The 21392-nt window shown below is 42.1% G+C and overlaps 2 protein-coding genes across 4 annotated transcripts in view; both read left to right on the top strand.

The window, feature by feature from the left end:
* slc27a6 (solute carrier family 27 member 6) overlaps positions 1-7617 on the top strand; it is a 38452-nt gene extending 30835 nt beyond the window's left edge. Inside the window, exons 7-10 of the mRNA XM_031802456.1 lie at positions 449-647; positions 1682-1779; positions 2468-2598; positions 3851-7617. Coding sequence (XP_031658316.1) covers positions 449-647; positions 1682-1779; positions 2468-2598; positions 3851-4027 — 605 coding nt within the window. The 3' untranslated portion in view covers positions 4028-7617. The remainder of the gene's footprint in view (positions 1-448; positions 648-1681; positions 1780-2467; positions 2599-3850) is intronic.
* A 971-nt stretch (positions 7618-8588) lies between these two features.
* Positions 8589-20742, top strand: isoc1 (isochorismatase domain containing 1). 3 transcript variants are annotated; one of them, XM_020458049.2, is made up of 6 exons: positions 8642-9053; positions 10618-10737; positions 14245-14448; positions 16213-16329; positions 19100-19276; positions 20614-20737. In XM_020458049.2, exons 1-5 carry the CDS (start codon positions 8790-8792, stop codon positions 19244-19246), a joined length of 852 nt encoding a protein of 283 aa, XP_020313638.2. In that variant the 5' UTR covers positions 8642-8789; the 3' UTR covers positions 19247-19276; positions 20614-20737. The 3 variants fall into 3 exon arrangements, with proteins under 3 accessions (XP_031658322.1, XP_020313638.2, XP_031658323.1); XM_031802463.1 differs by lacking the exon at positions 20614-20737 and adding an exon at positions 19922-20587 and having other exon boundaries at positions 8643-9053; XM_031802462.1 differs by having other exon boundaries at positions 8589-9053; positions 19100-20742.
* The last annotated feature ends 650 nt before the right edge of the window (positions 20743-21392 follow it).

Below are 21392 nucleotides of genomic sequence, written 5' to 3'. Positions count from 1 at the left end.
GTGCTATAGGCATCCATGCTGTGCTATAGGCATCCATGTTGTGCTATAGGCATCCATGTTGTGCTATAGGCATCCATGCTGTGCTATAGGCATCCATGTTGTGCTATAGGCATCCATGTTGTGCTATAGGCATCCATGCTGTGCTATAGGCATCCATGCTGTGCTATAGGCATCCATGCTGTGCTATAGGCATCCGTGCTGTGCTATAGGCATCCGTGCTGTGCTATAGGCATCCGTGCTGTGCTATAGGCATCCGTGCTGTGCTATAGGCATCCGTGCTGTGCTATAGGCATCCGTGCTGTGCTATAGGCATCCGTGCTGTGCTATAGGCATCCGTGCTGTGCTATAGGCATCCGTGCTGTGCTATAGGCTATGTGGGAATGATGGCAGACATTTAGAAAATTCTGACCAAACGATTTACTTTCCCCTTTGTGTGTCTTCTCCCTAGGTGAGACGGGTCTTCTCTTGTCCAAGATTGGCGCCTCCAGTCCCTTCTTTGGCTACGCAGGGAGCAAACAGCTGACCGAGAAGAAGTTGATGAGGAACGTGTTCGTGAAGGGAGACGCGTACTTCAACACTGGAGACCTCATGGCTGAAGATGCTGAGGACTTTATCTGTTTCAAGGACCGAGTGGGGGACACTTTCCGGTAGAGAATCTGAATTGACATGACCGTGTTGTATCTGGGTTATTGTAATAGTTTACTCGCCTCGTGACCCAGTGGGCAAAATTTGGTTGAAGTGAGATGTAAATTTCAAAACAGTTTTGTCGTTGAAATTACAGTATAAGGGCCTCCCGGGTGGCGCAGTGGTTAAGGGCGCTGTACTGCAGCGCCAGCTGTGCCATCAGAGTCCCTGGGTTTGCGCCCAGGCTGGACGCGACCGGGACGTAACCGGACGCGACCGGGAGGTCCGTGGGGCGACGCACAATTGGCCTAGCGTTGTCCGGGTTAGGGAGTGCTTGGTCGGTAGTGATGTCCTTGTCTCATCGCGCACCAGCGACTCCTGTGGCGGGCCGGGCGCAGTGAGCGCTAACCAAGGTTGCCAGGTACACGGTGTTTTCTCCGGCACATTGGTGCGGCTGGCTTCCGGGTTGGATGCGCGCTGTGTTAAGAAGCAGTACGGCTGGTTGGGTTGTGTATCGGAGGACGCATGACTTTCAACCTTCGTCTCTCCCGAGCCCGTACGGGAGTTGTAGCGATGAGACAAGATAGTAGCTACTACAACAATTGGACACCACGAAATTGGGGAGAAAAAGGGGTAAAAATTCACACAAAAAATAAGAAAAAAGAATAAGAAATTACAGTATATAACTTCCACCAGTTTTGCTCACTGGGAAGGTGGACGTCATCTCATTGAGTTAAGAGGGGCAGGACAACTGATGGCACACGTGTGTTCAATGAACATGGTAAAGATAAAGTTACTCTGTCAGAATTACAGTACTGTATGTCATAATATGACTGGCTTTACATAATGTCATGACAGCTCATGACTGCTCAGTTCTTCATCTTTGAAATATATGGGTGTAGGAGGGGGGGGGGGGGGGGGGGTGCCTCCTTTCTGACCAATGAGGTAATATTGAAAATACTTCAGTTAATTTAGGGGACACATTTTAAGGGACTTGTTTTCACTCACTCTTAGAGACAAATGTTCCCAGCCTCTTCTTGATGATTTATGATTTCAGGTGGAAGGGTGAAAACGTGGCAACAACAGAAGTGACGGAGGTGCTCGGACTGGTAGACTTTATCCAAGAGGCCAATGTCTATGGGGTGGAGATTCCAGGTACAGATGTCCTGTCTCTGTGTGTGTACATGTTTGTGTCTATGTGTGGTGTACGTGTCTCTGTGTGTCTCTATCTCTGTCTGTGTACATGTTTGTGTCTATGTGTGGTGTACGTGTCTGTCTGTGTGTGTGTCTATGTGTGGTGTCCTGTCTGTGTGTCTCTATCTCTGTCTGTGTACATGTTTGTGTCTATGTGTGGTGTACGTGTCTCTGTGTGTCTCTATCTGTGTTTGTGTCTATGTGTGGTGTACGTGTCTGTCTGTGTGCCTCTGTCTGTGTGTGTGTCTGTGTGGTGTCTGTCTGTGTGCGATCCCATTGCTATGCTTCTGCTTCATCAATCACACTGTGGTGGCATGAAAGACCTTGTGTTTGCAGAATAATTGTCCCCATTTGAGATTAATGATTTATGTAATGTTTCCAATTAGACCATGCCACACAGTGGAAGATGTCATGGACTCTGTCCCAAATGCCACCGTATTCCCTATATAGTGCACGGCCTTATAGGCCTTGGTCAAAAGTAGTGCACTATATAAGGAATAGCGTGCCATATGGGTCTCACTGTGCTCCCTGCCTAGAACTGAAGTGAAAGGCCTTTTGTCACGTCCATCTCGAATGAGCCACCCGAAATGAAAGGGGGTGAAATTGGAGTAACGCAAAGTGACTAATGGGGCACCATTTGTATTCACAGGAAATGAGGGAAGAGCCGGAATGGCCGCCATCATCGTGAGGCCTGAATGTGAGTTTAGCGGGAAGAAGCTATTTGACCACGTCCTCAATGATCTACCAGGCTATGCTCGTCCTCTCTTCATAAGGCTTCAGGTAAGGAACGTTTGACACACGGACTTCCTTGACATGATCTGAAGTAGAGGCAATTTTCTAATGTTTTGATTTGTGGACTCTGTTTTTAAACTGTTTACTTATTAAGCTTCTCTTACCAAGGGTAGGACAGTAATTAGACAGGAATGAATAGATCATTGTTTGCTTATCTGTAAGGGATGTCAATGATTGATTGTAAAAGCGCTAAGAAATACTTTGTTATAGTGGTGGCCTCTTCTGGTCACATGTGTACGCTACAGCACTGACAGGTCAATGTCATTGTAGAGAACGTTCCATTTATAAATTGTATTTATTATGGATCCCCATTAGCTGCTGCCAAAGCAGCTAAATCTAATTGTACTGCTTCCCGTCAGTTACTTGATGTGGAATAGAGTTCCATGTAGTCATGGCTCTATGTAGTACTGTGCGTCTCCCATAGTCTGTTCTGGACTTGGGGACTGTGAAGAGACGTCTTGTGGGTTATGCTTGGGTGTCTGAGCTGTGTGCCAGTAGTTTTAGACAGACAGCTCGGTGCATTCAACATGTCAATACCTCTCATAAATAAAAGTAGTGATGAAGTCAATCTCTCCTCCACTTTCAGCCAGGAGAGATTGACATGCATATTATTAATATTAGCCCTCTGTGTACATCCAAGGGCCAGCCGTGCTGCCCTGTTCTGAGCCAATTGCAAAGTCCTTTTTTGTGACACCTGACCACACGACTGAACAGTAGTCAAGGTGCGACAAAACTAGGGTCTGTAGGACCTGCATTGTTGATAAAGTTGTTAAGAAGGCAGAGCATCGCTTTATTATCGACAAACTTCTCCCCATCTTAGCTACTACTGCATCAATATGTTTTGACAATGACAGTTTACAATCTGTTATCCAAGCAGTTTAGTCATCTCAATTTCCACATTATTTATGACAAGATTTAGTTGGGGTTTAGTGAGTGTTTTGTTCCAATTACAATGCTTTTAGTTTTAGAAATATTTAGGGCTAAATATTTAGGGCTAACTTATTCCTTGCCACCCACTGTAGCTCTTTGTTGAGTGTTGTAGTAATTTCAGTCACTGTAGTAGCTGATGTGTATAGTGTTGTCAAATAATTATTTTAGCATAAAGTGTAATTGTACAATTTAGATTGTGAAAGTTAACTTCTGTTTGGGTCATTGAAAAATAATCACACAACCAGAGAATACAGATCAGAATATGGAATAATGAAAGAGTACCATCACATCTTATACTTCTATGTTGTAGGAATCAATGGAGATGACGGGAACCTTCAAGCAGCAGAAATTCAATCTAGTGAAGAGCGGCTTCAACCCTTCAACAATCTGTGACCGTCTCTATTTCCTGGATTTCTCAGAGAAAAGCTACGTTCCCCTCACGAACACGCTGTACGGCAGCATTTTGGCTGGCGAGCGGAAGCTATAGTGGTTAACCGTAGCTAAAACCACCAACCCTTTTGGTTCACTGAGACGGTGGCAGCATAGTTGTGCCGTTTCGAAGAGGGACCGAGAGACCGTCAGTTGGGTCTATTCCTAATTGTGTATAATGTCTGAAATTGTCTCGTACGAGTGGTCGGGATCAACAGAGTGGGTTAATGATGAATATGGGGGGGGGGCAGTCTTATATTGATGGGGGTGTAAATTGTGCCTCATCTGATTTTATTTATTTTTTTACAAAAAAAAATAGCTGTTTTCCTCTCTGGTTTCCAGATCTATTGTCAAGACAGTTCAGCTGAGAAGGCTAAATTGACTTGAGACCAGTGAACCTCGACAATCAGCACTTTCACTGTCCGTCTGTGCCATTTTAATTTGCGGATGAGGTGTCATAAAGTGTCACTAGTTCCTCGTTGAAATGAAGACGAATGGCAGACTAAATAGAGGCGTCGTGTGTTTTGAGGCACCGATGACCATATTCTGGCCACCCAAAATTCTTCGTTCTGACCTACTACACTAACCAACGTAGATATGAACTTTTAATATCAGAAACGCTTTGCTACAAATAGTAGTAATTCTTTTTTTAAATTTAAATTTAATTTATATAGTTAAGGCTCATAATTTAAACCAAAGTAGGTGTGCTTCGCAGAAGTACATTTGTTAGGTGTCGTCTAGTAACTGTGTTGAGATAGTACAGTCCACTGACACAGCACTAGTTTATTAAGGGCATCATGCACTATGTCTTGTTTTCAACAGTTTACCAGTTAGTCATTACCATCTTGTGTTACTCTTGAGATGTAACCAGACCCAGGTCCAAGTAGTCTTTATTTCCTTACTTGTACTTTTCAATCTGTTCCAGTGGTTCCGTTGTACGACCACCTCAAGAAAACAAGTACTATTTGAACCCGGGGGTCTGAATGTGGTGCAAAGTGATTATATTTACTGTCAAATGACAGCTGAGAAGTTTGTCAGGGATTCTTTTAAGGGTCCAATTCAGTCAAACCAGTGTTAATGCCTTATCCCCTCAATAAAATAACAATGTGGTTCTGGTACTGTAAAATACTAGCCTGAGGGCCATTCTGTTGGTGCTATCATGCCAACTCCTTGTCAGCCATTGTCATGCCAATACTTGTCATATTTGACTTGCAATGGAGTCTGAGATCAGGCTATAGAAGGTCTGAGATCAGGCTATAGAAGGTCTGAGATCAGGGTATAGAAGGTCTGAGATCAGGCTATAGAAGGTCTGAGATCAGGCTATAGGAGGAGACAACAGATCTGGTACCAGGCTATAGGAGGAGACAACAGATCTGGGACCAGGCTATAGGAGGGGACAACAGATCTGGGACCAGGCTATAGAAGGAGACAACAGATCTGGGACCAGGCTATAGAAGGAGACAACAGATCTGGGACCAGGCTATAGAAGGAGACAACAGATCTGGGACCAGGCTATAGGAGGAGACAACAGATCTGGGACCAGGCTATAGGAGGAGACAACAGATCTGGGACCAGGCTATAGGAGGAGACAACAGATCTGGGACCAGGCTATAGGAGGAGACAACAGATCTGGGACCAGGCTATAGGAGGAGACAACAGATCTGGGACCAGGCTATAGGAGGAGACAACAGATCTGGGACCAGGCTATAGGAGGAGACAACTGGTCTGAGACCAGGCTAGTAAAAGAACAAGCAAGCCACCTCTTATAAGTAGATGCTCCTAGCTTTGTAATTAGGCATCTGGCCTCATTTATGCAGTATCTCTACTTACTAAGGCATGTTTGAGGCTAAGGCAGGTTTGACTGAATTCAGCCCTTTGTTTAAGAGTTTTCTATGTATAGGTATTATTAATTTGTACAGCTATTTGAACTATGTTTTGGTGAAGAAGACTATAGTTTACAATGTCAAATGTTGAATTCATTAAGATGATCAAGTCCCTATGATTAATCTAGCTAGGACTATAATATAATTGTCATATAATTTAAGCACAAGGAATGATTACAATGAAGTTAATTTGCGCAGTGTGTGAAAATCTGCGATTTTTAGGTTGTCTGATACCTCTTGTTTTAATTTCCTGTTTGGACAGCCAAACACATTTATTTCACTTTGATTATTTAGAATGTTGAATATTTGGTCAAATGGTGTTTAAACAGCATTTGTGGTTTATCATTTTAATTTGATAGTATTTCATTTGGGTGAATGTGTGTCTAGTGCTTGTGTGCCCGATACATCAACACTTTCAAATGCAAATTTCAGAGTTAAATGGACCACCATTTTCAACTTTTCCTTGAAATGATTTATCATCATTTCTAATCTACAATGCTTGTTTGGTTACAGTAAATTTGATTAATGCAGTCAATATATTATTAATAAAGCCTTACCCTTGTCATTGTAGGAGTGAAAATGTTTGCAGATCTCAAAACCTAGGCTAAAATTTCCTTATACAAATTCAATAGGATTCAATTTCATTATACAAATTCAATAGGATTCAATTTCATTATACAAATTCAATAGGATTCAATTTCCTTATACAAATTCAATAGGATTCAATTTCCTTATACAAATTCAATAGGATTCAATTTCCTTATACAAATTCAATAGGATTCAATTTCCTTATACAATTTCAATAGGATTCAATTTCCTTATACAAATTCAATAGGATTCAATTTCATTATACAAATTCAATAGGATTCAATTTCCTTAAACAAATTCAATAGGATTCAATTTCCTTAAACAAATTCAATAGGATTCAATTTCCTTAAACAAATTCAATAGGATTCAATTTCCTTATACAAATTCAATAGGATTCAATTTCCTTATACAAATTCAATAGGATTCAATTTCCTTATACAAATTCAATAGGATTCAATTTCCTTAAACAAATTCAAAATTATTCAATTCAGATTCAATTTCTGGTGTTATTTGTCCACTTTGCTTTTACCCGAAACCCATCTTTCCAAAATGGAAAATATGCCTGTACATTTTGAAGTAACAGTTAGGGTCTTAGGGCTACAACAGTAAATAGTCAGTGATCTGACAGTCCTGTTAATGTCTGTGTGTGTAGAAGCTATAAAGCTATAACACTACTTAACACTGACAGGTATGTTCAATGCATTACGATGTGGTTTATAATGTATTGTAAAACATGTTATAATCACGTATGACCCCCCCCCCCCTCCTCCCCCCTTTGATAAAGTCTTACCTCATAATGATCATCTCAAATTTCAGTCAGTTGAAAACATGATACATAGAGAGACGTATTACAGGCTTTTAAAACAAGACTGATGCTTTCTTACAACAGTTAATAAAGCGTTGTAGCTGCTTCAAGTGTGGTACTAGTTATACCACCTGTTGTGTTGATTCTCTCAGGGTACTTTTACTGTGTGCACTGGGAAGACCTTGCAAGCTGTAGGGTTTTTAACCCATTGAGGTCCGACAGTATATGTACTGTATTTGTGTTTTCCATTGTCATCATTGAAGCCTTCATTAACAGTTCTTTTTAGAACACATATTTAGCCTAGCTGATTATGGGAATAGTCTGCCATTGTGAATATGATATGGAAGAATTATTAAAAGTTTTTAAAAATGACGAGTGTGTGGTTTTACCTGTACTGTGATTATTAGTCATGTTTTTTATTTTACATTTTAATGTAGAACTGTGGTTAGCACATTTATTTAGAAACAGATGACATCATTTGAGGGCCCACAATAACTATTTAATCTCTTTTTCGTTTTGTTAGTCTTCATTGAATCAGACATGGTTAGCTAAATTTAGCCTGGTCAAATGTGCTCTTGCCAATTACATTGCTGTCATTGTTTTGGCATGACTGCACAAACAGACTGGTACTCAGACTAGAAAATGACCAAGTGGTCTGAAGTTTGACAATCTGTACCGAAGCGTCTTGATATGGGCTAGCCTATTCACTGATTGGTTGAATATTAGAGGTGGCAGACAGACCGCAGATAAACATGCAGACAATACACTTTCATCAACCCAGATTAGAGAATGGAACGGTCATAGAAGACAGAACAGCACTTCTTTATTTGAAGTTTTTTAGAACACTGCATAAGGTGTAAATGTTTACCCTAGTGACCAGTGTTTCCCAACTCCAGTCCTCCAGTAACCCCAACAGTACACATTATGTAGGGCAGTGTTTCCCAACTCCAGTCCTCCAGTAACCCCAACAGCACACATTATGTAGGGCAGTGTTTCCCAGTCCTCCAGTAACCCCAACAGTACACATTATGTAGGGCAGTGTTTCCCAACTCCAGTCCTCCAGTAACCCCAACAGTACACATTTTTGTTGTAACCCTGGACAAGCACACCTGCTTTAATTTATCAACTAATCATCAAGCCGTCAATGAGTTGGATTAAAAATACAATGAATTGTGTTAAGTAAAATGATCCTCTTGGGAAATGGTTAAATATTACTGTGAGCCTACAATAATGTCACATGCAAATTCAGATAAAATTCAACTCTAATTTTGAGGAAGGAAAGAAAATTAGATTAAAGGAAAACATTCGATAACTCAATAGTATAAGGTTGAGAAGTTTGAGCCATATTCAGCGCAAGAGGACAACATAATAACACAACGTCGCAGATAGAAATGGAATGTATAGGCCTGACACTAGGCTACTCTTCCGGTCTACAATACAGACCTATCTGTTCTACCGATCGCTTTTCCAGATTCTGCACAGTTGCGCCCTCTCTGAATGACCCACGCGTCTGTACGCATTCAGACGACACAGCTCCTGGAATCATGGCGGACGGTCACAGCAACAACAATCATGTCCCTGTTTTGCTTTCATTTTCGGCGTTTTCGCGGCCGTCCTCTGTGCCTGTTGGTTCTGGATATGAAGTGCTCATTCAAAAGTTTTTGTCAATCTACGGACGCCAGATTGACCTCCATCGTAAATTCATGATTCAATTGTATTCGGACGAGTGGGCACAGTACATTGATTTGCCGAAAGGATTCATCATATCTGAGAAATGCAAGCTACGATTTGTACCTTTGGAAACGGATGTAAGATTCTACCGTTTCGTTTTTTCATTGCAAATGTTGTATATAATGATGCACATTATCGCCACAAAAAGTAAAAACCTACTAGTTTACAGTACTTTGACAAGTTGAATTGGTTTCATAGAGACAGAGTTGAAAACGGTTCACCACAATACTTTGTAGCTTGGCCTACTTGTCAGTCATACGGTCGCTGTCACAAATGCCCAATTTCTTGTAGGCTACATGTTTGTTCCAAAATGGTAAAGAGAAATACTAGCTATCATCCAACATACATTACAGTATTTAATTTAGGTTGCCATATTTCATATTTATTAAATGTACATTGAATTAGTTTACATAATTAGAAAGTCTGTACTGTACAGTAGGTGTTAGTGACGAGAGATGCCTGGAAATGGTCAACTTGGTGTAATTATTTAACGTAATTTTTCTACTGTAAAAATCGAAGCCTTGGAGTCTACTAATATAACTTTCTACATAAGTTACTGTATAAGGGAAATGAATCATTTTATTTGGCTACAGTAGGCTATTTTACCAATACACCCTGTTTAGTGTGAACTGGCCAGAACAAACGTAGACTTGTATCACTATGTATATGTGTATCACTAATACAGTAGTAGCCTGAGCTAAATAATCATACAAAATGCATAATATTGGCTTTTGAGTAGCAGGGCTACCAACAATATTGCCTAAAAAATGACATGCAGAAGTTGACAATGTTTTTTTTTTTTACCCCGTTTTCTCCCTAAGTTCGTGGTATCCAATTGTTGTAGTAGCTACTATCTTGTCTCGTCACTACAACTCCCGTACGGGCTCGGGAGAGACGAAGGTTGAAAGTCATGCGTCCTCCGATACACAACCCAACCAAGCCACACTGCTTCTTAACACAGAGCGCATCCAACCCGGAAGCCAGCCGCACCAATGTGTTGGAGGAAACACCTGGCAACCTTGGTTAGCGCTCACTACGCCTGGCCCGCCGCAGGAGTCGCTGGTGCGCGATGAGACAGAGCCTGAGCTGGCGCTGCAGTACAGCGCCCTTAACCACTGCGCCATGTCACTACAACGCTAGACATCACTACTGGGACAAGCCAATTTAGCCAATAACCCTAACCTTACCCATTTCATAGCAACGCTCTACACCATTTCATAGCAACGCTCTACCCCATTTCAAAGCAAATCTCTACACCATTCCAAAGCAACGCTCTACACCATTTCAAAGCAACGCTCTACACCATTCCAAAGCAACGCTCTACACCATTTCAAAGCAACGCTCTACACCATTCCAAAGCAACGCTCTACACCATTTCAAAGCAACTCTCTATGGCAGCCATATTTGGTGTAATGATTTTGAGTAATTTATGCTAATCAGAATTTATAATTCAGTCTTTCTCAGTGTCACTTTTCAACAACCATTTTACTCGGGCTTCCGAGTAAAATGAAGTCAATTTACGATAAATACTTATTTCTCCTCAAAGACTAAGCAGTCAACTAAGCTCAGTCATTGATAATGTAGACTAAATATAAAACTATGATGACAAAACCATAAATCATCCTATTGTTTTATATTCAGGTGACAGTACTGGGGAACCTGATCCCTGCCACCACGGTTTTCTTCTGCTGTGACATGCAGGAAAGATTCCGCCCAGCTATCAAGTACTTCGGTGACATCATCAGTGTGGGACAGAGACTGGTAAATTGACCCCCTTTTCATACGCCCTTGTTAATTTACATTTAAGCTATATTTATGCAGAGTACAAGCCAAAAGTTTGGACACAGCTACTCAATCCAGGGTTTTTCTTTATTTTTACTATGTTCTACATTGTAGAATAATAGTGAAGACATCAAAACTATGAAATAACACATATGGAATCATGTAGTAACCATAAAAATTTTCAACAAATCAAAATATATTTTATATTTGAGATTATTCAAAGTAGCCACACTTTGCCTTGATGACAGCTTTGCGCACTGCGTCCTGACAAAATAAATAGTGAGTCTATCACAAAAATGAAAATAAATGTCAAGAAAACTGTAGGCAGTTAGACCATCATTTTTCATTATCGCACGTCAGAGGCATGGAAAAATGGGCAAATGGACATGAAAATGGGTGGTGTGGCTGCAGCCTGTTCTCAGAGCATTTCATATGATTCTGTACGTAAACCCGAGGCAATTCATTTAGTATGATATAGCACATTTTGTATGGTATGTATTCATTTGTGGATGTCCATCAACCATTTCATATGATAGGCTATTTTTTGAATTACAATTTGTATTATATGTTACACTATCGCAAAACGTACAATATGTTACAAATTTGCTAAACGTACTATATGTTACGAATTTTAGCTAGGTGTCTGACGTTAGTTAGCAATAACAGAATTTAAAATGCCAAGTGTGCAAAGATGTCAAGGCAAAGGGTGGCTACTTTGATGAATATAAAATATATTTACATTTCTTTAACACTTTTTTGATTACTTCCATATGTGTTATTTCATAATGTTGATGTCTTCACTATTATTCTACAATGTAGAAAATAGTACAAAATAAAGAAAAACCCTTGAATGAGTAGGTGTGTCCACACTTTTGACTGGTACTGTAAATATACACTACCATTCAAAATTTGGGGTCATTTAGAAATGTCCTTGTTTTTGAAAGATTTTTTTTTTTTTTGCCCATTAAAATAACATCAAATTGATCAGAAATACAGTGTAGACATTGTTAATGTTGTAAATGACTATTGTAACTGGAAACGGCAGATAAAAAAAAAAAAAAAAATGGAATATCTACATAGGCGTACAGAGGCCCATTATCAGCAACCATCACTCCTGTGTTCCAATGGCATGTTGTATTAGCTAATCCAAGTTTAGCATTTTAAAAGGCTAATTGATCATTAGAAAACCCTTTTGCAATTATGTTAGCACAGCTGAAAGCTGTTCTCCTGATTAAAGAAGCAATAAAACTGGCCTTCTTTAGACTAGTTGAGTATCTGGAACATCAGCATTTGTGGGTTCGATTACAGGCTCAAAATGGCCAGAAACAAATAACTTTCTTCTGAAACTCGTCAGTCTGTTATTGTTCTGAGAAATTAAGTCTAATCCATGCGAGAAATTGTCAAGAAGCTGAAGATCTCGTACAACGCTGTGTACTACTCCCTTCACAGAACAGCGCAAACTGTCCCTAACCAGAATAGAATGAGGAGTGGGAGGCCCCGGTGCAGAACTGAGCAAGAGGACAAGTGCATTAGAGTGTCTAGTTTGAGAAACAGACGCCTCACAAGTCCTCAACTGGCAGCTTCATTAAATAGTACTTGCAAAACACCAGTCTCAACGTGAACCGTGAAGAGGCGACTCCGGGATGCTGGCCACCATTTGCGCACAGATGAATAGATCATGCTGCTATTTAGCAGTAGACTAGGCGGAATTGCAAAGAAAAAGGCATAATAATTGACATTTCCTGTTGCTGCAGGATTATTTTCCTGCTTTTGAAAACTTGCTCAAATGAAGATTCTACATGTGTATATGACATGTATACAGTGCCTTGCGAAAGTATTCGGCCCCCTTGAACTTTGCGACCTTTTGCCACATTTCAGGCTTCAAACATAAAGATATAAAACTGTATTTTTTTTGTGAAGAATCAACAACAAGTGGGACACAATCATGAAGTGGAACGACATTTATTGGATATTTCAATTTTTTTTAACAAATCAAAAACTGAAAAATTGGGCGTGCTAAATTATTCAGCCCCTTTACTTTCAGTGCAGCAAACTCTCTCCAGAAGTTCAGTGAGGATCTCTGAATGATCCAATGTTGACCTAAATGACTAATGATGATAAATACAATCCACCTGTGTGTAATCAAGTCTCCGTATAAATGCACCTGCACTGTGATAGTCTCAGAGGTCCGTTAAAAGCGCAGAGAGCATCATGAAGAACAAGGAACACACCAGGCAGGTCCGAGATACTGTTGTGAAGAAGTTTAAAGCTGGATTTGGATACAAAAAGATTTCCCAAGCTTTAAACATCCCAAGGAGCACTGTGCAAGCGATAATATTGAAATGGAAGGAGTATCAGACCACTGCAAATCTACCAAGACCTGGCCGTCCCTCTAAACTTTCAGCTCATACAAGGAGAAGACTGATCAGAGATGCAGCCAAGAGGCCCATGATCACTCTGGATGAACTGCAGAGATCTACAGCTGAGGTGGGAGACTCTGTCCATAGGACAACAATCAGTCGTATATTGCACAAATCTGGCCTTTATGGAAGAGTGGCAAGAAGAAAGCCATTCCTTAAAGATATCCATAAAAAGTGTTGTTTAAAGTTTGCCACAGGCCACCTGGGAGACACACCAAACATGTGGAAGAAGGTGCTCTGGTCAGATGAAACCAAAATTGAACTTTTTGGCAACAATGCAAAATGTTATGTTTGGCGTAAAAGCAACACAGCTCATCACCCTGAACACACCATCCCCACTGTCAAACATGGTGGTGGCAGCATCATGGTTTGGGCCTGCTTTTCTTCAGCAGGGACAGGGAAGATGGTTAAAATTGATGGGAAGATGGATGGAGCCAAATACAGGACCATTCTGGAAGAAAACCTGATGGAGTCTGCAAAAGACTTGAGACTGGGACGGAGATTTGTCTTCCAACAAGACAATGATCCAAAACATAAAGCAAAATCTACAATGGAATGGTTCAAAAATAAACATATCCAGGTGTTAGAATGGCCAAGTCAAAGTCCAGACCTGAATCCAATCGAGAATCTGTGGAAAGAACTGAAAACTGCTGTTCACAAATGCTCTCCATCCAACCTCACTGAGCTCGAGCTGTTTTGCAAGAAGGAATGGGAAAAATGTCAGTCTCTCGATGTGCAAAACTAATAGAGACATACCCCAAGCGACTTACAGCTGTAATCGCAGCAAAAGGTGGCGCTACAAAGTATTAACTTAAGGGGCTGAATAATTTTGCACGCCCAATTTTTCAGTTTTTGAAATTGTTAAAAAAGTTTGAAATATCCAATAAATGTCGTTCCACTTCATGATTGTGTCCCACTTGTTGTTGATTCTTCACAAAAAAATACAGTTTTATATCTTTGTTTGAAGCCTGAAATGTGGCAAAAGGTCGCAAAGTTCAAGGGGGCCGAATACTTTCGCAAGGCACTGTATATTCCCCTCTCTCCCTCCATCCCCTCTACTGTGTAGCTTCAGGGGGCTCGTATCCTGGGGATTCCCGTCATCGTGTCGGAGCAGTACCCCAAAGGCCTGGGTAGCACTGTGCAGGAGATGGACCTTACTGGAGCCAGGCTGGTGTTCCCTAAGACCAAGTTCTCCATGGTGCTGCCTGAGGCTGAGGCAGCCCTGGCCGACCTGCCGGGGGTCCGCAGCGTGGTGCTGTTCGGGGTGGAGGTAAGGTTCAGAGAGAGGGACACTGTCCTTAAATTGCAAGTCGACTCCCAGACGGTACACCGTTTGCACTTGTGGAGATAGGAGAGGGTGTGATAGTTGTAGGGAAAGATGGAGCTCCCACCATATTGTTTACACCAATGGTTCCCAATCTTTTTTGAACTGTGTCACACCTCAAAGGGATTAAACATTCGGCTGCACACCTAACATTTCCCTTTTAAATTATTTAGTGGTAATGACCTCCATCTGATCAATACTTTTTTTTTTTTTAAGAAGAAAATTAAATAGTGTTCATTTGAAATATATTGCTAGTTTTCATATACTGAACAAAAATATAAATGCAACATGTAAAGTGTTGGTCCCATGTTTCAAGAGCTGAAGTAAAAGATCCCAGAAATGTTCCATACGCACAAGAAGCTTATTTCTCTCAAATTTTGGGCACAAATGTGTTGACATCCCTGTTAGCGAGCATTTCTCCTTTGCCAAGATAATCCATCCACCTGACAGGTGTGGCATATCAAGAAGCTGATTAAACAGCATGATCATTACACAGGTGCACCTTGTGCCGAGGACAATAAAAGGCCACTCTAAAATGTGCAGTTTTGTTACACAACACAATGCGACAGATGCCTCAAGTTTTGAGTGAGCGTGCAATTGGCACGCTGACTGCAGGAATGTCCACCAGGGCTATTGCCAGATAATTGAATGTTGATTTCTCTACCATAAGCCTCCTCCAACATCATTTTAGAGAATTTGGCAGTACTTCCAACTGTCCTCACAACCACAGACCACGTGTAAGCAAGCCAGCCCAGGGGAAAAACTCATTCTGATTACCTGGGCCTGGCTCCCCAGAAGGTGGGGAGTCAGATACTGTATATAGCCTCTCTACTGTATAGAGCCTCTCTACTGTATAGAGCCTCTCTACTGTATAGAGCATCGCTACTGTTATTTTTCATTGTCTTTTTACTGTTGTTTTATTTATTTACTTACCTATTGTTCACCTAATACCTTTTTTGCACTGTTGGTTAGAGCCTGTAAGTAAGCATTTCACTGTAAGGTGGACCTGTTGTATTCAGCATTTCACTGTAAGGTGGACCTGTTGTATTCAGCATTTCACTGTAAGGTGGACCTGTTGTATTCAGCATTTCACTGTAAGGTGGACCTGTTGTATTCAGCATTTCACTGTAAGGTGGACCTGTTGTATTCAGCATTTCACTGTAAGGTGGACCTGTTGTATTCAGCATTTCACTGTAAGGTGGACCTGTTGTATTCAGCATTTCACTGTAAGGTGGACCTGTTGTATTCAGCATTTCACTGTAAGGTGGACCTGTTGTATTCAGCATTTCACTGTAAGGTGGACCTGTTGTATTCAGCATTTCACTGTAAGGTGGACCTGTTGTATTCAGCATTTCACTGTAAGGTGGACCTGTTGTATTCAGCATTTCACTGTAATTTCTACCTACACCTGTTGTATTCAGAGCACGTGACAAATAAACTCTGATTTGATTTGATTGATATTCAATCTGCCAAAATGTACTCTCATTGTATAGGGGGAGACTGTCTTACACGCTGCCGCCATCTAGGGGTGTAGTTTAGTGGTACAGTTGATTTGGACAACAGAGGGTGAAATCCCAGGACAGTACAATTAGAACGTATGCACTTAAAAACCAAAGACATGTCCTTTATTAGTAGCCATTTTGTCATCCGGACTTTGAACATAGCTCTTCCTATATGTAACCCAGAGCTCCTGTGTTGTCTGTCTCTCAGACCCATGTGTGCATCCAGCAGACAGCCCTAGACCTGCTAGCGAGGGGTTTCGAGGTACACATGGTGGCAGACTCCACCTCATCCCGTAGCATGATGGACAGAATGTTTGCACTGGAGGTAAGTATTATATTTTCATGTATTTATTTAAATGTATATTTTCATTTATTTAAATGTATATTTTCATTCATTTATTTTTTACCTGTTTTTTTTATTTATTTATAAACTAGGCAAGTCCGTTAAGAACAAATTCTTATTTTAAAACAACGTCCTACCCCGGCCAAACCTTTCCCTAACCAGGATGACGCTGTCGCCGCCCTATGGGACTCCCGATCACGACAGGTTGTGATACAGCCCAGGATCGAACCAGGGTCTGTAGTGACACCTCTAGCACTGAGATGCAGTGTCTGACACCGATGTGCCACTCGGGAGCCTTATATACATATTTGCATATGTGGTAGCTCGCAGGCGACCCGTACCGGGTGACCCGGTAACTCACAGGTGACCCGGTACCTCACAGGCGACCCGGTACCTCACAGGCGACCCGGTACCTCACAGGTGACCCGGTACCTCACAGGTGACCCGGTACCTCACAGGCGACCCGGTACCTCACAGGTGACCCGGTAACTCACAGGCGACCCGGTACCTCACAGGCGACCCGGTACCTCACAGGTGACCCGGTAACTCACAGGTGACCCGGTACCTCACAGGTGACCCGGTACCTCACAGGTGACCCGGTACCTCACAGGTGACCCGGTACCTCACAGGCGACCCGGTAACTAACAGGTGACCCGGTAGCTCGCAGGCGACCCGGCAGCTCGCAGGCTGTCAATGAGAATGAATCAGTAATATAACTTGATTCCATTCGTGAACACAGAATGACAGAATGACAGAATCACAGAATGACAGAATGACAGAATTACAGAATCACAGAATTACAGAATCACAGAATTACAGAATCACAGAATGCTGCAAAGTAAAAAGCAGCAGGTATTGGTATCGCGATAAGACGGCTATGCTAGGTTATCGAAGGGATATTGAGTGAATAAGCTATTTGACTCTATTTGCATCAAATACATATATGCTGCTGAAAACAAGTTATTTTCAACATTTTCATGGTGAAAGATGGTGCTTCTAACAGCAATCCATTTAAACAATTCCATTTCAGTTCCAGTCAATTCAGGAAGTCCACTGATACATTTTTTTTTTAAATCCAATGCGTTTCAATTAGTAAAATGTGGAATTGGAAATGGAATTTGGTTTACTTTCTGAATTGAAGTGGAATTGACCTCAACCCTGCTACCAACAACAATACATGAAAAGTGTGAGCAGCTCGGACATTTACTTTGTACAGTATGAAGACATTCTTCTAAAAGAAAAGTTTGGAGAGCAGCACCACGCAGCAGCACCATATGAACCTATATCAATATTCCATGTTCTACCTACCGCCTTTGAGCAAGGCACTTCAAACTGATCTGGGGGTGTTGTACTGTAACTGACTTTGGCTCTGGCCCCAACCTCTCTCTCTCTCTTTCTGGCTCTGGCCCCAACCTCTCTAGCTCTGGCCCCAACCTCTCTCTCTGGCTCTGACCCCAACCTCTCGTTCTCTTTCTCTCTCGCTCTCGCTCTCCTGGCTCTGACCAAAACCACACTCTCTGGCTCTGACCCCAACCTCTCGTTCTCGTTCTTTCTCGCTCTCGCTCTCCTGGCTCTGACCCCAACCTCTCTCTGGCTCTGACCCCAACCTCTCGTTCTCGTTCTCTCTCTCGCTCTCCTGGCTCTGACCAAAACCACACTCTCTGGCTCTGACCCCAACCTCTCGTTCTCTCTCGCTCTCCTGGCTCTGACCAAAACCACACTCTCTGGCTCTGACCCCAACCTCTCTCAGACTCTGACCCCAACCTCTCTCTGGCTCTGACCCCAACCTCTCGTTCTCTCTCTCGCTCTCCTGGCTCTGACCAAAACCACACTCTCTGGCTCTGACCCCAACCTCTCGTTCTCTTTCGCTCTCCTGGCTCTGACCCCAACCTCTCGTTCTCTCTCTCTCTCCCCCCCCCCCCCCCCCCCCTCTGGCTCGGACCAAAACCACACTCTCTGGTTCTGACCCCAACCTCTCGTTCTCTCTCTCTCTCTCTCCGTGTCTCTCTGTCTCTCTCTCTGTGTCTCTCTCTCTCTCTGCGTCTCTCTCTCTCTCTCTGCCTCTCTCTCTCTCTCTGCGTCTCTCTCGCTTTCTCCTTATATCTTGTGTTCTATATTAGACACATCACTGCACTCTATACTCCTCTGTAAACTGGTCATCTCTGTATACCCGTCGCATGACCCACTGGTTGATACTTATTTATAAAACCCTGTTAGGCCTCACTCCCCCCTATCTGAGATATCTACTGCAGCCCTCATCCTCCACATACAACACCCGTTCTGCCAGTCACATTCTGTTAAAGATCCCCAAAGCACCCACATCCCTGGGTCGCTGGTCTTTTCAGTTCGTGGCAGAAAGGAACATGTAAACTGGACAGTTTTATCTCCATCTCTTTATTCAAAGACTCAATCATGGAAACTCTTACTGACAGTTGTGGCTGCTTTGCGTGATGTATTGATATCTCTACCTTCTTTCCCTTTGTGCTGTTGTCTGTGCCCAATAATGTTTGTACCCTGTTTTGTGCTGCTACCATGTTGTCATGTTGTGTTTCTCCCATGTGTGTTGTCATGTGTTGTTGCCATGCTATGTTGTTGTGTTAGGTCTTTATGTGGTGTTGTGCCCCCGTCCCCACAGGAGGCCTTTTGCCTTTTGGTAGGCCGTCATTGTAAATAAGAATTTGTTCTTTAACTAGTCAAGTCAGTTAAAGAAAGGTTACATTAAAACATAATAATCTCTTTCTATCTCTCTCAGCGAATGGCTCGCACCGGGATCATTGTCACCACCAGTGAGTCTGTCCTCCTCCAGCTGGTAGGCGACAAGGAGCACCCGAAATTCAAGGAGATCCAGAATATCATCAAGGCCAGCGCCCCCGAGTCTGGCTTGCTTTCTAAGGTCTAGACTAAGCCACACATGGTCAAAAAGGAAAAGGTAGAATGTGTCCTTATCCACTTATCCCAGATACAGCTCGGGGCGGCAGGGTAGCCTAGTGGTTAGAGCATTGGACTAGTAACCGAAAGGTTGCCCCTGAACAAGGCAGTTAACCCACTGTTCCTAGGCTGTCATTGAAAATAATAATTTGTTCTTAACTGACTTGCCTGGGAAAATAAAGGTAAAATAAATAATTTTACCTTTATTTATTTATGTTTATATTCTTGTAGTGGCTAAGGATAGAACGTCTAGATCTGTGGTTAAATTAGTATGTCATGGTTAAGGTTAGGATTGAAGGGTAGGGATATCTGTGGTTAGGGACAACTTCTACCATCAAGCAGTGACAGAGAACCAAGAGGAATCGAGAGGTTTAAAGTGGCAATCTGCAGTTGCTTAATATATTTTTGGAGTTATAATTGAATTATATGTACCCATTGATTCTTGAAGAATATAACTTGGAAATGCCTCATGACCTTAGTTCAGCTGTCACAGTCCATGAGAACCCAAAATATAACCGTATTTTATTCCAATGTTTGTAAACAACAATATATATATATTGCATCCATAGCTCTGTCTATGGATTTGAGTGGTTATGTTTCACCAGCCCCTCCCTTATCTTTTTTTCTGCTGATTTGATGCTTTAAGGTGAATTGGGGGATGGACCAGTTTTCTTTCAGTCCTGGTCTGGGAAGGGGATGGACCAGTTTTCTTTCAGTCCTGGTCTGGGAAGGGGATGGACCAGTTTTCTTTCAGTCCTGGTCTGGGAAGGGGATGGACCAGTTTTCTTTCAGTCCTGGTCTGGGAAGGGGATGGACCAGTTTTCTTTCAGTCCTGGTCTGGGAAGGGAATGGACCAGTTTTCTTTCAGTCCTGGTCTGGGAAGGGGATGGACCAGTTTTCTTTCCGTCCTGGTCTGGGAAGGGGATGGACCAGTTTTCTTTCATTCCTGGTCTGGGAAGCTCATTGCGTATGCAGTATTTCACTCCAGCTGGAGTAAATATTGTGAAAATCCAACCTTGTTGTCGGGAAGGACTTGTCTGGAACTGGAAGTGCTCATTGAGGTGATGTCGTAGGACCACTACATTTCCACTGACCAGTTTCATGTGGGTTTGATAAACACCGGGTCTCAGACTAGGTTTGGGAAACCTTGGCTGGGCTTATTTGTGTACCAATGATATTTATGCACTGAGCGTTCCAGCCTGCCCGAGCGCATGGGGGATTAAGTGCTTGCTTCATGTGACTGGTATATTGTATGTGAGTCAGGGTATGATGTAGAAAAATGAATAAATATGATATATTTCCTAATGTATAATTCCTGTTTCCCTTTTTTGTCAACAGCTCACAGCATGACAGTAATTCGGGAATTGAACTTCCTCATCTATTTTTACTATGTGTTCAGTGGCATGCCGTATTCTCTTATCTGCCTGTAATGAAAAGGGGGAAAATAAATATAAGAAATTGTTGAGACATTTCTTTGATCTAGTTCTTACCCTTTTAGTTGGTCCTAAACCATGAAAATAAAACATTTCAGAAAATGCTTATTACACTAGTAAGCCTCATCGTAAATTATAAAAATCCCTCAACGTCCAAAGTGTCTGCAAGCGTGTGAGACTACACTACCTATCTGACTATCTGGTGTCTACAGTACCTATCTGGTGTCTACAGTACCTATCTGGTGTCTACAGTACCTATCTGGTGTCTACAGTACCTATCTGGTGTCTACAGTACCTATCTGGTGTCTACAGTACCTATCTGGTGTCTACAGTACCTATCTGACTATCTGGTGTCTACACTACCTATCTGACTATCTGGTGTCTACACTACCTATCTGGTGTCTACACTACCTATCTGACTATCTGGTGTCTACTCTGACTATCTGGTGTCTACACTACCTATCTGGTGTCTACACTACCTATCTGGTGTCTACACTACCTATCTGGTGTCTACAGTACCTATCTGGTGTCTACAGTAATTATCTGGTGTCTACACTACCTATCTGGTGTCTACAGTACCTATCTGACTATCTGGTGTCTACAGTAATTATCTGGTGTCTACAGTAATTATCTGGTGTCTACAGTAATTATCTGGTGTCTACAGTAATTATCTGGTGTCTACAG

The sequence above is a fragment of the Oncorhynchus kisutch genome, linkage group LG23, assembly GCF_002021735.2.
Source record: "Oncorhynchus kisutch isolate 150728-3 linkage group LG23, Okis_V2, whole genome shotgun sequence".
Lineage (NCBI taxonomy): Eukaryota > Metazoa > Chordata > Actinopteri > Salmoniformes > Salmonidae > Oncorhynchus > Oncorhynchus kisutch.
The sequence above is the reverse complement of the archived record's forward strand: the minus strand, read 5'-3'. Positions and strand labels throughout refer to the sequence as shown.